Below are 17,450 nucleotides of genomic sequence, written 5' to 3' on the forward strand. Positions count from 1 at the left end.
TCAGGAAAAGTTTTGCTCACAAGATGTCATGCTTCACCTGCAACTCATTAATAAGAAACATGAGTGGAAGGAGACAAAGAAAGAAATAGTAAAATAAAGTGCCTTCATGACCTGTAGTATTAAGAAAAAATCTAGTGCAGCCTCCAGATTGACTGGAACTATTTCTCATGCACTATGTCCCCAAAATATGTCTAACAACACCAGCTGAATGTTCTTTCAGGTTTTTTAGCCAGCATGTCCAGAAACAGTAAGAAGTTTGCAGGTTTTGCTTAGATAAGTAGCTATCACTGTAGATTTTAAATCCTCCTCTACACTGTCAGCTCTCCTCTCCTGCCAGTAATGCTTAGCTATACAGACGAATCTACTTTTTTTCCCATTATTGGAAAAGAGCCTAAAGAACAGTTACACTGTAAATTTTACTAACAAATTTTGTGAAAAAATATTTTCACATTTAAGAATTAAAAAAAACCCAGTAAAGACAAATCAGGGTGCTAAAATTGTAGGGTTCACTATCATCTGTTTTACATAGAAAATACAGTGGCTTAATTTCACTTCTTATTTTTAATTGACTTAAATATTTGGTTCTGTTTGGGGGCTTTTTTACTGGTATAATACATGAATCGACACAAACTGTGAACTATATCATGACAGTCCTTAAAATTTTAAAGTATGTCCTTAAAAGTGTGCAATTAAGTAATTAAATAATGAAGTTGCTTTTGAATTGCTCAGCAATGTTCTCCATAACTTCTACTGCTAATACATACACAGTCTTTCAAACAAATTTCCACGTGTGTTTGAAAGGCAAGCTAAAAGTCACCAAGCCCCTTCTTTGTAGCGTGACACAAGCTTAATCCTAATCCATTGTAGCATGACAGCCATTACTGACCTAAAGACTCTGGTAAAATTTACATAAATCTAGTTTTGGCAAGGAAGAAGCTTAAGAAATTTACAATGATGTATAAATCCTCACTAAGTCTACAGTGAACTGTTTGATTAGAAAACTACATAATCAAGATGCTTCCTAAGGAATCAATTTACACCTAATGATACTTGGTGACAAGAACAGCTGCTTAATTTGTATTGCAATTTCAGTTAATTGGGACACCTTCAGGTGACGTGGGTCAGTGCATCCTCCTCCTGGCACCTTGCAGTGGCCCCAGTCTGCTCTCACTCACTGCAGGTTCACATATAGGTGCCAAGAATTAGCAGGTACCACTTGCCAGTGGATCACAGCCACCTTCCCACAACTCTGTAAGACTTCCCATGTGTTAGACTACTTATAACAGGGAGATGCTTAATTCAGTACTGTAAGGTGCTTAGCTACTTGGTCAGCCTAATTTTAATGAAAATATCCAGCCCCTGCAAGAGCCGAAATTCTTCCTTCTTAAAAAGGCTAAAGAGAAGATTGATCAACATCACATGGAAGGTAGTACTAAGTCTTTTAAATCTTAAAATGTGCAATTACCTGTTGCTCATTAAAGCATGGTCTTATCTGGAACAACTGCTGAAAACTAATTTAAATATGCTCTCCAAAGTTTAGACTGAATAACCAGAATTAAACATTTAATAAAATAAATAGTATTAGCACACAGAACCTGTTAGGATGGAAGATGGTTTGCTGGCTTATTAAAATGAGAACTGTGATTCAGAAAGCTTGTATCTTTTTACATGAATTCTTCTATTGCAGTATGAAGTCTCTGGTACATTGTCTTCATAAGATGCAGCTTTAATAAGAAATAAAAGAACATTCAATACCTTCAAGCAGGTTCAGATATTCCAATTTTGCCATTGCTCTGTATAAAAGAGCATGAAGAGCACCTGAGGTGCTGAAATTTGATTGCTACTGGAAAGTAGTTGGTTGCCTGTCCATGCAGTTATTAAAAATAACAGCATGGCTTAGGTTGAAAGTGACCTTAAAGATCACCTGATCCAACCCCTCTGCTATGGGCATGGACACTTTCCACTGGACCAGGTTGCTCAGAGCCCCATCCTACCTGGCCTTGAACATTTCTAGGGATGAAGCACCTACAGCTTCTCTGGGCAATCTGTGCCAGTGCCTCACCACGCTCAGAATGAAGAATTTCTCTCTAATATCCAATCTAAATCTCCCTCTTTCAGTTTAAAACTATTGATTGCCCCCTTGTCCTATCACTACAGTCCTTGGCAAAAAGTTTGTCTTTCTTATAAACCCACTTTAAGTACTCAAAGGCCAAAATGAGGTCTTTGGGGAGCCTTCTCTTGTCCAGACTGAAAAACCCCAACTCCAAGAGAGGTATTTCAGCCCTCTGATGTGGCCTCCTCTGGACCCACTCCAACAGGTCCACATCCTTCTTATTTTGGGGACCTTATTTTGGATGCAGCACTGCAGGTGAGGTCTCAGCAGAGCAAAGCGGAATCTGCTTCTTCATCCTGCTTCTCTTTAGGCAACCCAGGATTATTGTACAGACCATTGTCTGAAGTCTAGAGAGCTGAGATTATAATTAAAGCTCAATTAATCAATTTTAACCTGTACTTGCAATTAAACTGTTTGGCTGATTCCCTCTCAAAAAAGCATTATCTGGAGTTGGAGATACATCTCAAATAAAGGAAAGGACAAAGAGGGAAGCTGCATATTACTTCCACTGAGCTCTGCAAATGGAAGCAGAAAACACCCAACATCACTAGGACATAAGGTGAGCTAGCCAAATGTTAGAAAAATACACCCTTATTAACTGCTTTTGAGAAAACCCTGTGATCTTTTAGAACTGATGGCATATGCACCACCTGTGACAGCAGTGCCACCATAGCTTTAACTGCTGTCACTGAAAACTTCCTTTAAACTAGTGACTTAGCATTTTTGCAGACAGCTTCTGAAGATTCTTCCCAACCGACTGGTTTCTTTTTATTCATCTACATGAGGATCAAGGCCACAGCCAAAAATAATAGTGCCTTGCTTTCAGAAGTGAGAAAGAAACACAGTTTTCCTTAGGAAAACAAAAATTTGCAGGAGACGAAGCAAGAGTATGCACTAAATACATTTGACATGAAACCATGCCTGTATTCCTGCATTTCAGATGGCTATCCTGGAGGTTTTGCTCTATGTGAGAAAAGAAACCAGCTTCTAATGCATTTTAAGTTTGGGGTTTTGGTTTCGGTTTTTTGGGTTTTTTTCCCAAAAAAAACAGGATTTATGAAATCTTGCTGGGGGAAGATACCTTCCCTTTTCTCCACTATCATTACCCTTATTCCCCCATAAACCTTGCAAAACCACCACAAGGAGCTTAAAGCGTATTTTCCAACCTCAATGCCAGCAGTAGTCTATTAGAACACTTGCAATGATGATGATGAAAACTGTTTCATAAAACCCTGTAGCAATTACAGCTATGTACTCTCTGCTCATAATAGCAGTTTTAAAAGGACATTAATTATGCTCTGATCCTCAAACTAGACTGATTAGTCATAATGATGTTACACAACGATTCATACTCTAGTTGACTCATACAGAGAGGGTAATTATCCAGCAGGACTTCCATAAGTCTGCCGTTAAATGAGAGAGTTCATTACAGGACTGAGGGTTCCTTTTGAATGAATGAAAAAGGAAGTGTGGAGAAAAAAAGAAAATCAGGTAGTATTAGATATCTACCCTGACTAATTTGCATATTTAATTTGAGACACAGGTTTTCTCTTAGCTGTGACCATGTGTTTTATTAAGGAAATACTTTGAAGTTTTATTATACAAGCAAAATTCCTCTTTAGATGTTTAAGCTTGACTTTGCACATGTATGCAGATTATTAGTCTTTAAAAAAAACCCAAAAAACCTTGTGACATAGCAAAATCTTTTTCCAAATCCCATACAAAATAGCTTTTTTTTTTTTCTCTGCTGGTAGAACACATTAAAATTTATACTGTATTAAGTGCCCCCTGTAATTTTTACAAAAGTTGTATACAAAAAAATGCAAGCAAAAATTGCAAAGTACACTCCAACAGCCAATGCTCTGCGAATACTTTATTACACAAATTACATTCAGCTTCTGAAAATAGTGTTCTAACAGTGATACCATCTAAAAATAAGACATTCCAGAAACACATCAAGTTAGGAAGAAGAAAAAATTAAATAGAGACTTTTTTCTTTCCTTCAATGCAATATCATGTTAGTGATTTAAAAAAATAGAAGACTTAGCAGCTTCATTTTCTTGTGGCACTGTATATTCTCTGCACTGCAACAGGTTAAGGACATTGAAGAGGAAAGGCACCAAACAGAAATTGGCAACTGAATAATTATGGAAAAAATATTTTGATGAAGCAGATAGTAAGACTTATTTACAAGATCCCCATATTTGATGATAAAATACTACTGCTTTAAATCATCCTGCAATTAGAAGACTTTGCTTTATTAATATGTTCACATAAAAACCAACGGCACTGATATGGAATTTCCATACACTCCTCCACTTAAAAAACATAACTAAAATCAAACAAAAATTAAAGGAACCAGTGTACAGCCCCACACAGACTAGAACAGTTTACAATTAAATATACAAGATCTTAAACGTGCTTAAGGGAAAAGGAACCATACTTAAACGTGCTTAAGGGAAAAGGAACTGGGTTGAACGGTATAATGGAGAACTCAAAGGTTGATTTCAGGATGATGAAGGTGCTGGTGGCAGTGGAGATGCTGAACACTCTTCCTCAGAATCAGTGCCATCATCTTCATCTTTTTCTTGATCACTTCCTTCAGTGCTCAGCCGGTCAAACCCTTTTCGACTGTAGCCTTTGTGATTTGCAAAGAAGTTCCCAAGGTTAATTCCACTGCTGCCTTTCCCTATGGAAAGGAAAGGATTTTCATAATGTTTGCTTTAACTGTAGGGGGCGAATAAAAACCTATCTACTAATTAACCAGTATACTGGTGATTATTTTAAGTATCCTTCCAGATACTTAAAATACTTAAAATTCCAGTTTTTAAAGATTCAGCACATGAGCCATGAAAGCTAGGTGTATATATTAGGAAAGAAGAAGGAAATTAATCTTTTAAGTAGAAGTTTCAGACTATGCATTTTTAGCATTCATTATTTCATTAACTCTACACAAGTTACTGGTGTTCCTACCCATATGCCCTTAGTTTCAAGTGCTTCATTTCATTCACCAGATCCACAGTAACTCATTATAGCTGCTGTTCTCCCACTGGTAGTGACTCATCCTCTTTAGTGGGCAGATAACGACAGAGAAAAGTTGTAAAAGATATTTTCAAAAACTGCTGATCTTTGCCCCCAAACCTTCCCCTGAGAAAGTTCCATCAAATCTGTTATTCAACATGAATAGAGAAAAAAAGCCTCCAGTTACTGCATTTAGAAACATCTTCAGTGACTACTTACCTCTAAGTCTGCCTAAAATTCTGCGTGAACTAGAATCAGGTTTGTGTTCTCCATCAGCTGAAAAATAAAGTACATTTAAAAAATAAGCTAATGTAATAATAATGTAATAACGCAATAAGCTCCAATGTTCTGTGGTCAAATAAGTACCTGTATTTTCTGATAAAAATCACAGACATTTAACAAACCAAACACCAGCTCTAAGAAACCACTTATGGTACTATTGCAGTAGACTATGCTAGTAGCACATTTGGTATGCTAACACTTTTGAATACAGAGTCAGGAATCTGTATGCTGAAATCTTCAAATAAAATACATCCAATTCAGTTGCACAGCCCTATTAGATGGCTGAATGGCCTACTCTGTCACAGTAGGTCCTGAACAGTGACAGAACTGTGTTGTCTACGCCATGTACATTTTATTCTCTGGATGAAAGTATCTTGATAAAACAATTTCGTGATACAAAATAATGAGTCTAGTGATCAAATGCTTATCGCAGTCTGTCAATTTATGAAAAATAATGTTATTATACAATACGAATTTAGAACCATTTATATAATTTCTAAGTACCAATTGAAGCTTTCAGAGTTATGAATTAAGGTGCATTATGAAAACATCTGACTCACAGAATTGACTAGGTAGGAGAGAGCAATAATACATCATCTCTTGTAATGGTATCTGCTTCATTTTGCTCGTATCTCTGTAATATCCATGGAGTCTTTTGTTCTCAGCAATTCTAAGATCCCATACTAAAAAATCCAAACTATGCTTGCAGTATTAAAATTTCTGAATTCTAGACAAAACAATATGAATTTATTCTAGTCATTTCTGAGATACCAGTTTTTGCCTTGACACCAATTAAAATTTTTGATACATGTTCTGAAGAGGTGCTAGCTTGAGATGCACTATTAAAGGCTCAGAGGGCTGCAGGTGCTTTGTCCCCGCTGAGCCTTAGTTTGCATGCAGCACCACTGCAACTGCTGAGGAGGAAAAAGATACAGGGAGCTGCTCTCTTCATATCCTCACCCCCAGTGTTCAGTGATATTTAGAACTGGAATAATAAAATCCTGTTCTCTAGAACAGTTACTAACAGTTACCTCCATAGACAGTTGTCTTCCTCCACCGAATAAATACTAAAATTGCCAGCAGGACAACAACAGGGATAACAAGAAGAGTTGTAATAAGAACAAAGGAAGCTCCAGTGGTGCTGGCCTGTTGGACCAAGTGTTGTTTATCCATATTCTTTAGAGAGTCTGTCGATTTTGGCTTGTTTTTCAACCTGGCTTCAACAATTGGTTCTGATTCTTTAAAAGGAAAACAATTTCTGTATGTAATCCAGATGCAGCAAGCAACACAGAACAAGGTGTTACAGGAAACAACAAGCTAGGATACCTTAAGTGGTTTATAACAAGGAAACAAAAGACATACTATTATGGAGACATTTTTGGCTTTTGCTGATGTTATCCCAAACAAAAGGAAGCAAAAGTCTGACTGATACCACTCACTATCAAAGATTCCCTCTCCTTTTCTCAAATGAGGAGAGGAGATATGTCAAACAGTTTTGTCCTAAAAAATATCTACTATTTAAAATATAGGTAATTACCCCAATTATCCATTTTTGAAAATAACTGTCTGGTGTAATATCAATAAAATATCTCCTTCTGACAAAAACACTTCGACAAGAAATACAGAAAGCCATATTCATATTATCATAAACAAAAAGGAAAAGTTTAAAGATCTTTCTAATAAAACTGTAACAAAGGGTTAAATTTTCAGAACTGTTACATTCCATGAAGGAATTTTAGTTCTGCACATCTGGAGAGCTTTTGAATACTGCATCCAGTCATTCCTGACTAAATTGTTAACTATATACCTAAAAGGAGAAAAACTATTTCAGGGAAAAACCTTTATGATCTTGCACATGCTTTGTGATAACTTTTAGTAAGTAAAACTGTCTAGCTATATATTTTGAAGCCAGACTGAACAGCATGTCTTAACAAGCATCTGCATCAGAAACACTCTCAATCAACTTGGTTTTGATTCTTTATCCAAATTAAAATGATGTTCTATTCTGAAGGAATAGCAAATGGTTCAGTTTATACTCAACACTAATAGAGTTATAACAATATAACTGTTATCACAAGTACAAGGATAACAACAACACAATGAAAACATGCTGTCTGTTCAAGAATTAGTTACTGCTAAGGAAAATTTTCCTCCATCATCTTTTCCACCTCTGGGCAAAGTTACAGTTCTCCAAATATTTTCCCTCATGTCACAGCAGTACAAGCACTAATAACAGTCTGTCACCAGGAGGCTGTTAGAGTGCAGGCAACTCCTCTCCATTTATTAAGCAGATGGCACAAAGTCCATTGGCTCTTCTCCCAGTGGAGCTGAAAGATGTTAATTTCAGCCTATCTAGTTTAACCAGTTGTAGACATTGTTACTTATAACCTTTTTCTTACCCTGGTGTTATTATTGCTTTTTTTCTCTATGACATTAGAAGTGTCACCTAAAGAAAGCCAAAATGCATTTACATGTCACTAGATACACAGCATGCTGTAATGTCAACACTTCCCTTTTCAGTGCTTCATGGAGGCTGATGTACCAATGGAGATAAAAGGATAAGAGTGACTGCAGTAAGCATTTCATTGTTTCATAATGTTAGCCTTCCTTACTCTACTTTATTCTATATGCTTTAAATTGGCAGTCGGGATTTTTTTGACTTTTCTCTGTCTGCATACACATGGCTAAAGCAAACTACATAAGCTCTGAATTTAACCAAATAAAAGCAGTTAAGAACATTTGAATATTTTAAATGCCTTTATAAATAGTACCATAATGTGGTACTGTTTTTCTGAAAGGGAAATGAGCTACATAATAGAATGCAAATGGTTAAAATTACTTTTCATCTACCTTAACTGGTATTTTACCCCTTTCAATCTCCTCTGTGTGTACTATCTCCTTATGTTGTTCCTACATGCTTTTTCTTTTTCCTTTTTTTTCTCATTTTCATGCAGATCAAGTAAATAAAAAGTCTAGTAAATCTATGGGAAGAAATGTAAATAGAAAAAAATGGTATTTCTTGCCATATGGTGTGACTGACAAGGCTGTGTACTGAAAGACTACACAAGAATATGAATCAATTGCTGTTTCAAATAACCCTTTTTTGGTGGAGGGTTTTGAAACGGGGGGAGGGTGCTGGAAAGTAACTGTGGTAGTTGCATTTCAGAGCTATTTCTGCATTTAAGGGAGCTGCCACAGGTACCAATCTGGACCGTATCAGATGGTAGAATGGAATTAACCTAATAGTTAAATTTTTATTCTGTGACGGGAAAGCACTTGTCATCACTGAAAATGAAATGCTGTGAAACAGCATCTACCAGGTAACAGCATTACAAGCTTCTTTCTAGTGCTTCCTATAGGAACTCATAAAAAACAGAACAGTCAAACTAGTCAGCATTTTTTTCCTTCAGCATGGTAGAAGCAGTCCTAGTCTATGTGAACATACTGATTGATCCCTTCATTTTCATTATGAATCAGACTAACCTTTTGTCTCCTGTACCTCAATACCAGCCTTTTTAACTGACCGATGTTCCATTTCTGTAAAACAAAATCATTCTTCAGGACAACTGATATTTCAGAAAGGCACTCAGTGACATTTTCCTGCTAGCTTTCTCAAATGTACAGTACAATCCTACAGTAAACATTCCCATCAGCACCTGAATTTCACTATGGAGAGTCAATATAAACTGTTCAGTAGCTCACAAGGCCATAGAAAAAAAAAAGGAAGAACTCAGTTCATGAAAGTTGCTTGCAATAATCAGCTTTTATGAAGCAGAAATATTTTAGGCATAATAGATTCCCACAAAAATAAAACTGTTTATTATAAACAAAATCATAGTGAATTTAAGGCTGGTTGAATCAGGATTTCTTAGCTACTGGTCTTTTATACTTCAGCAAAAACTAAAAAGAAAATTTTATGCAAAGACTTCCCTCATCTAACCTGTAAAAATTACATTACTTTTTGTCATAGTTCTGATTTGCCTATTTAAATATACTCATTTTCCTGTTGTGAGACAGAACCAGGAGCAAAAGAGAAAGGCAGGCCTAAAACTTAAAAGGGATATAAAAAGAAATTTATTAACTACACAAAGAAAGAAAGAAAGAAATTCAGAATAAGATTTTCAGACCACTCCCTCCTCCCTCTTCCCATTCCTTCTTAACAACAACATACAAAGACACTTCAGTCAGTTCTCCACTTAAATAGTCCTATTCAGTTCACTTCAGAGAGCAGCTTCCTCTTGTCCGGCTATAGGCACTTCTCCACAAGGAGGGCAAAAACCAGTTCTCTCGTGGCTTCACCTTCACTGCACTTCATTTGCATCCACCTGGGAAAAACCTTGCAAGTAGTAAAGCTCCTCCCATCTTCACAGCTTTCCCAAAGCTGTGCTTATGGGCCATGTTAAACTCAGGGGGTATTACTTTTTAGAATGAACTGTTCCAAAGCAAAAGTTTTCTTCACCTCTTTTCTCTCTGTTCATGCTTCATTCTCAGAAAACCAAGATCCCTTTCTTTCCTCGAGGCAAAGATTCTCAACACAGATGCTTTTGGTCAAATGATCTATCAAATGGAACACTCCAACTCCCCATGTCTTTTCTTCACGGTTTATAGGAACTTTCAGTGCGATATTAGATCATCCCTGCAACCTTACTAAAGGATTTTCAGCCATCTTCATAGCATCTCTTCATTCTCCTTCCATCTAAAGCAACTTAGCTCTTTTATTTTTTTTCTCCTTTTCACTCCGGGGAGGATTGAAAAGTCTGCAAGTCTCATCTGAGCACTGAACGGGGAAAGTATGGCTGCAATGCTGGAGCTGTGCCAAGATCTCAGAAACTCAGGCCATACTGGAAAGGAGGAGGAGGGGTCACGGCTGGGATCTCAATCAGCCTCCCTGGGTCTCAGCTACAGCACCCACTGCTGATGGCCACCCCTCCTCCCTGCCGGAACATGCCAGCTCCCCAGACAGGGGAGCCCAGCCCTGTCCTTCTGCCAGGCCTGCAGGCCTGCAGTGGAGCCAGGTTGGGGCCCTGTTACCTGCGCTGCTGCCGGAAGAGAAAGAGAGCTTTTCCAGGTTACCTCCTTCAAAATGTGTGTTCACAGAGCGAACTAACTTTCTCCAATTGGTTCCTCAGGCTGTCAATAACCAAACCAGCCTTCAATTGGTCCCATCAACTCACAGAGGAAGTTCTCATAGAGAAAACCTCTCTCTGGGTCTGTCCTCCCCAGGTGAAACCAGCACACTTTTTTATTCTCATGTTTCTTTGAATAAAAGCTGAGAATTGTTCATGTTCAATTTACTAGCTGCAGATAAAAACATATCCAATCAGAATTACAATTTACCTGGTCCAGTCTCCTGTTATTAAGAGCAGCTGATACCAAATGACCCCAAGGAAAATCCATTAATTATAAACAAGACAAATAAGGAGTAACTAGCTTAGTCATTTATAGCAGCAGACTCTTACTGGATGACTAACATCCTGAAGCCTAAGACAATGTCTGTCATACATTTTTTTATCCCATATAATGAAGCAGTGGATTCGATTTTTATTCCTGTAAAACATGTAACATCTCTCTGAATCCTACTAAATTGATGTCTGACTAATCAGGTTCCTCTCCCTGAAGTAAAGGCTGCTTTCCTGGGGGTTACTAGATTAAAACTGGCAAGTGCTTCCTCTGCATGGAAATAAGACTTCAAATTATACTGGATTAATTTTCTAGTGATGAATGCTCCCAATGAAATGAATATAATTTTAAAGTTGACTTGTGTTTTTATTTCATATCTTGGGAGTTTTCTGCATGATAACCTCACACAGAACAGTTGAGTTCTCCACAAATGATACACTGAAATTACTAACATACTAGAGTAACAATTTTGTTTAAGCAGGTACGGACAATTGATGCATAAGGTAAATGCATGTTGACTCCTTCTGTGACAAGTCCTCATGTGCCCAGGACTCTTCTTTGACAGAGCACACAACAATGCTGAAGAACGGTCTTTTAATGAAAACCAAACAGGAGCACACAACGGCTGCAGGTGAAGCTTGTAGTGCACTTAAATCATTCATTAGGCCACAGGCTCTTGGCCAGAGGTACAAGATAAGAGATATTGACCTGAAGGTACAAAATGTGACGTTAGGACATTAAGAACAAAAAGAACCTACTTTCAGCAGATGCAAACTTCCACACTGTTTTGGCATGAACATCTCCAACAAATACTGTTCTGTCTTCTGAAGCAATAATATCATGTGGCATCTCAAAGCTCTGTGAAGATAAGCAGTCACAGATTACCCTTAAGTGTCTATGCTTTCATGACACCTCCTTAACCGCTAATTTGAGCCTAGACATATTAAATCCTGCTTTGGACTGGAAAATGCAGCAGATGCTGGTTTGAAACCCCAGTGTGTGAAAGGAGAGAAATTCCATTCCTATTGAATGTTTGCTTTCTCCAGGTAGATTATTCCACGTAATAATGCTAAAAAAAATTATACTAGTATTATTTCTATTAATATTAGTAAATTTCGTTTTATCTGCTGAAATACATATTTTTCAAAAATAAAGAATCTTGGCTTGAAGCCCACACAAAGCCCACATTAAAGTTTGTATGCAAAATAGCTATTTGCAATACTCAGAAAAAATAACTCTCAATATAATTTAAAGCTGGACTGCAAATAAAGTGTATGTGTTACCAAGAAGTGGGAATACTAACATTCATTCTTTAGTCTAACACAGACAGTATATAGAAACTGTTAAAAAAAACCCAAAATTTTTATGTACAATACTGCATGAAGAACATTTAGCCTTAAATTACACACTAGTATTCTGTAAAGAGGGATATAACCATACAGTTGCACATCATTTTTGCTTAGGAATAAGCTCTACTTTTTGACAAATTACTAACATCTAAATATGTGAATATTTCAATTCCTTCATTATTCTCTTAAATTAACTTTTAAGAACTGTACTGGCAGTAATAAAGTATGCTTATCCTGGCTGAAGATACTATCTGTAGGAATCATCTAGAGGAATCTAACATAGAAGTTAATATAATTTCAAATGTGTGCCACATGTAGAAGCTAAGACCCAAAATTCTAGTGTTTCTATTTAGTACTATAAAGAATTCCTTTTGCATACCTTATGTAATAAAACATCTTATTTCCTGCAATAGTCTTATGGAAGTTGGAAAAGTAGAATGTTACCAATGTTCTCATATATATATATAATTATATGCAACAGGCACTCTGTGCAGTACTCTACCTTTCTAAGTGGAATGAAAGTATCAATTATTTCTCCAGTAGAGAAGTTCATCACAAAACCTTGCACTGATTCTGCCTCTCCAGGATAAGGCATTCCATTAACTGCAAAGAGGAGACCACCTGCAACAAATTAGATTTGCCTTAAGAACCCGCACATAGCAAACTGCTGTGAAGATGGAACTGTAATAGTTCTGAAACTTTGTCATTTAAGAGATGTACACTTATTCAAATGAGAAGAACCAGCAAGGCAATATTTTATATATACTTTAAATGTAAAAGCAATGTGAAGATTTAAAAAAATAATCTGAAGAAAGCTTTGCTATGGATGGTTGACCTGATAGCAGGAAGTTCTTTCAATGCATCAAAAGCAGAAGGTCAGCTGAGGAGCAAGTGGGTCCATGAAAGGAAAAGATGTGAAAGGGTGACTCGGGGATTATATGGCAAAGAAATAGGTTTTGTCCGTTTTTACTGTTTAATACGTTGGGAAGTTTCTAACTCAATTTTTTTTCCTAGTAACAAGATCAGAGGAGACAGCTCAGCTGGAAGTACAAGGTGGAAGACAAGTTGCAGGTTAGTAATGCATGAGGTTTAGATGGCATTCACTCAAATTCCGAAGGAAACCAAATGTGAAATCATAGACTTCAGGCCAAATTAAGTAACCCAGCACTGCAAACAGCCACTTCTCCAGAAGACTAGCAGAATGCTAAAGTAATGCCCACCTAAAACGACTCAAAAGGGTGCCTGCAAACACACATTACCAATTCTGGCATCCATCTCTAGTAAGATGGTAGAATCCATAAGAAAGAATAGAACATGGGTAAGTGTGGCCGTCAGAACAAGTTGGTATGGCTTCTCTACGGGTTTTGCCTCAGCTCTGAACGGGGAGAAAAAGCACACAGGTAAGCAGATTCTATAGAAATACCTGCACTTTCAGAAATCGCTTGATGAAGTAGTGTATCAGAGGTTATTGAATGTGAGTTATCAAAGTGCTGAACAAAAGATCCAGTAATGAACAGGAAGCAAAGAGCAAAGTTTATGGGCAGAGCTTATAATTCTTCAGGACAGAGAAGTCTTAATAGTGTGATCTTGAAGTGATTACAGTCAGAAATTTTACTCAATAGTTTTCATCAATGACTGAAAAATGGAGCAAACTATGACATCTAGCAGCCTGAGGAAGATAACTGAATTCTGTGGAGAAGTCAAAAGCTTGATGATACTAAGGAAGACTTTTTATAAGAATAAGATGTTAAACCGATGACAGAAGAGCTTTTGCAAAGACAAATGGAAAGTGATGTTTCTTCTAAAAATAATCTAGATCATGTGGTGTTTGAACTTAGAATTGGCAGCAGCAGCTCAGAAGAGACATCTCCAAGCCATCCCTAAAAGATTCCTGAAATCTCCACCTCCATGCACAGTGTCAGACAGAATTTCAGTAGAATGTCTGGCATCATGAGGAGAATTAGGAATGGAGAGGACACTTCTACACTATGTAAAACTCAGTATGCACACATATTGAGTACTGAGTGCTCTTTTACTCTCTGGATCACAAAAAGGTTCCAATGAAGCTAAAGATGCTGGAAGAGAAAGGCAAATACAATACTCCAGGGGCTGAAGCAATTAAATAGCTTATGGGGAGAGACTAAGGTGGTTGGGGTTCTTTGGTTTGAAGAAGATAAAGCTAGATGAAGGGGCACCAGAGTGGGGGAGTGTGAAACTGTTATTTAACTCCCCAAATTCTGAGACTGAGAAGCACTCAATGAAACTTGGTCACTTTATATATTAAAATAAAAGAAAAAAAGTTCGTAATGAACTTTTGGGTCCTGCAGTGGTGGAAGACCAATGAACCAGACAATACAAGTCAGTTAAAAATGGGATTAGAACTTATGGGCAATACGCCTGTAGAAGGATGCTATGAAGAAGAGATCAGCGGTTACCTCTGAATCATGGTTTTAAAGAGTTAAAATTTTTGCTACGGGTAGAACTAGTTTCCATGATCAAGATGTAAGTTAGGTAGGTAAATGGTAGGTTAATAATTACTAGATGCTTAGGCTAGAGCTAATTAGTACAATTATTTGCTATCATGAACATATGTATAGAAGAACATAAAATAAGTAAACAGTTAATCACAAAGCACGAGGCCTTGGGTCGTGCCAGAGAGTCACCGTGACCTGATGAAGACTCTCCTGACTTCATCCTTTGAGACCACTGACCCATTTCGAGACCACAGACCCAAATTCAAGAGAGGAAGTGCGCACGCGTGAAGGACTAAGGGGCTCATTTTAATATGGGGTGGGGATGGGAGGTGCTGGGGTTATGCATATGTATTGTATGTAACATCTTGGGGAATAAATAGATGGCAAAAAACCTTGTTCGGGGTGGTCACGCTTTTCGGAGGTGGCTCCCGTGCCACCCACCGGTGAATAAACACACCACTTTCTAACTTTAATTAGTTAGAGGGTCTTTGTCCGTGATTATGCTGGTTTTTAACGATTCACCTCCTAAAACTGCTAAATAAAGGGCTAAATAAAGGGATGCATGGTGAATAGGAGAGGAATGACTACAAAATGCATCCAGGCTTATACATACTCTCAGAATGCCTCTTTCCACTGTCAGAGACAGATGGATATCAAACATCTCATCCAGAACAGCATTTTTCTACATTCTTGGCAAATGCAAAAGAGAGAAACATGATATTAAATTTGGTATTAAGGAATCAGGAACCGAACATGCCAAAATTCCTCATCCAGTTCTTAAGATTTACCCTACCTTCAGTATTGGTATTAAAAATCTAATCCCAAAACTTAATACAGTAATTGTTAACCAGACTGTAATATTAAAACCCACAATATTTTCTGTTTGCTTTCAGTTCTTTTGTTTTATGTAATTGAAACCCCTTCTTGGTCATTTGGTCTTAATTTTGTTCTCTTCAATGGAGTTCAAAATGAGTGCCAAGAAATGTTATTATTAATAATAATTCATTATTAACTGATTAACTGTGCAGTCACCAGGAAGCAGCAAGATCATCTACTTGTTGACATCACATTTAGGGAGTAATCAATCATTTTTTAGAAGCAGAGACTAGATGCAAGCTTCCATCATCTGCAAGTAGGAAAACAAGCAGTTCTCAAATTTTCCATTGCATCAGGACTACTCAGGAAGATAATTAATAACTGTCCTACGATAACAAGACAGCCCTTCAGGAAATAATGGACATCCTGGCACAAAGCAATTACTTGAAATATGAAGAACAAGAAAAAAGATTACCTGGAACATATGAAACTGCAAACAGCTCTCTTCCAAATGCTTTGTGTTTGATCTCTCTTGTGAACTCTCCAGTCTCCAACTTGAAGCACTGAATTCGACCATTTTCTCTGTCTGCAACACACAGCTGACTTAAGTCAGGGATCAGGGCTAAGCTGTGGGGGATATGAAACTGTCCAGGCCTGGATCTTCCTAGAGAAGTCTCTGCAATAAAAAGACCCCAAGTTTTTGTTGGAGTACGCACTGAAACTACCAGCTTTACTTAGAAACAGCAGTATACCACATAATGTAACGTAACCCTGGGAAACTACTATGGTCAGCTTGCTTTCTCCTAGCATTTAGGTAGATAACTCATGGTAGCCTAGTGTGTTTTCTTTATAAATCGCAACTTTAGAATTTGCAATATCCTGAGAATATTCAGCATAGTTAGAGTGATACATAAATCTGAATCAGGCAGAAATATCATTATTTATAAAACTTAAAATACATGAAATCACAGCATAAATTTGGCAAAAATTGATACCTTTCCTCTATGTTTAAGAAAAAAAAAATTGGCTTTATATTCAGTATATTCTCTTGACCAAATAGGACATGCCAATATTTATTCTGAAAGCAAGATAACAAACCCCCACTTTTTATTTTTAGTAAATATATAACCACTACAAGTAGCTGTAGAAAAAGCCAAGAGAAAATTTGGATGCAAGGACAAGACTGAAGTTCACGTAGGGTCTGGAAGGTATTTCAGATACAGAAATTAATTTAAAAAAATTAATAGTAACATCAGCAATTTTGTGGTTCATGATGATGAGTCCATGGTAACAGCAGTATGGGTAAAGTACCAAGAGCCCTGACTGTACCTTCTCCCCACTGCATCACATACAGTCCATTTGGAGAGAACTGAATAATCCGACTGTTGCAGTAGCCATCGGAGACATAAATGCTGCCAGTGATCGGGTCCACAGCCACATCAGTTGGTTGACAAAAATGATTTTTATCACTGCCTGGTTGCAAAGCCACTCCTAAGATCAGCAAAGGCTCTTTCTCATTGGCTCCTAGTTTGAAAACCTTTTTTTCAGTCAAAAGGAAAAGAAAAGAGGTTTCAGTTATGGGAGGTGAAACTTAAGACCTAGATGGCCTAGGAGAAAACTCCTATCACTGTGTATAAAATAAATTTATATACTAAACATAATCTTAATATATTGATCATAATATCTATTATTAGGTTTTCAATAGTGCTGATTCTGGGAAACTTCTGCTTAAAATACAGATTTCCTGTCATCACAAAGCAAACAAGAAGGTACACTTTCTAGACTTAAGTGCATCAATAAGCAAAATACATAGCAGAAAGTTGCAGAGGGATCTTGAAAGGCTAGAGAGAATCTGAAGAAGTTCAACCAGGCCAAGTGCAAGATCTTACACCTGGGTTAGGGCAATCCCAAGCACAGATACAAGCTGGGAGAGAAGGGATTGAGAGCAGCCCTGAGGAGAAGGTGTTGGTTGATGAGAAGTTCAACATTAACTGG

At 37.3% G+C, this 17,450-nt stretch overlaps 1 protein-coding gene across 39 annotated transcripts in view; it reads right to left on the reverse strand.

Moving 5' to 3' along the window:
* Nucleotides 1-3,971: 3,971 nt before the first annotated feature.
* The window catches only part of PAM (peptidylglycine alpha-amidating monooxygenase), a 150,019-nt gene continuing 136,540 nt past the window's right edge, over nucleotides 3,972-17,450 (reverse strand). For 17 of the 39 annotated variants that reach the window (XM_088157296.1, XM_088157272.1, XM_088157303.1 and 14 more), the window contains 8 exons: nucleotides 16,785-16,992; nucleotides 15,931-16,131; nucleotides 12,668-12,786; nucleotides 11,575-11,674; nucleotides 8,900-8,953; nucleotides 6,448-6,654; nucleotides 5,354-5,410; nucleotides 3,972-4,802 (listed from right to left, as the gene is read on the reverse strand). In XM_088157296.1, coding sequence (XP_088013422.1) covers nucleotides 4,621-4,802; nucleotides 5,354-5,410; nucleotides 6,448-6,654; nucleotides 8,900-8,953; nucleotides 11,575-11,674; nucleotides 12,668-12,786; nucleotides 15,931-16,131; nucleotides 16,785-16,992 — 1,128 coding nt within the window. In that variant the 3' untranslated portion in view covers nucleotides 3,972-4,620. The remainder of the gene's footprint in view (nucleotides 4,803-5,353; nucleotides 5,411-6,447; nucleotides 6,655-8,899; nucleotides 8,954-11,574; nucleotides 11,675-12,667; nucleotides 12,787-15,930; nucleotides 16,132-16,784; nucleotides 16,993-17,450) is intronic. The other 22 variants (XM_088157302.1, XM_088157282.1, XM_088157289.1 and 19 more) reach the window with 2 other exon arrangements.

This window comes from Sturnus vulgaris, chromosome Z (assembly GCF_052056855.1).
Source record: "Sturnus vulgaris isolate bStuVul1 chromosome Z, bStuVul1.hap1, whole genome shotgun sequence".
Lineage (NCBI taxonomy): Eukaryota > Metazoa > Chordata > Aves > Passeriformes > Sturnidae > Sturnus > Sturnus vulgaris.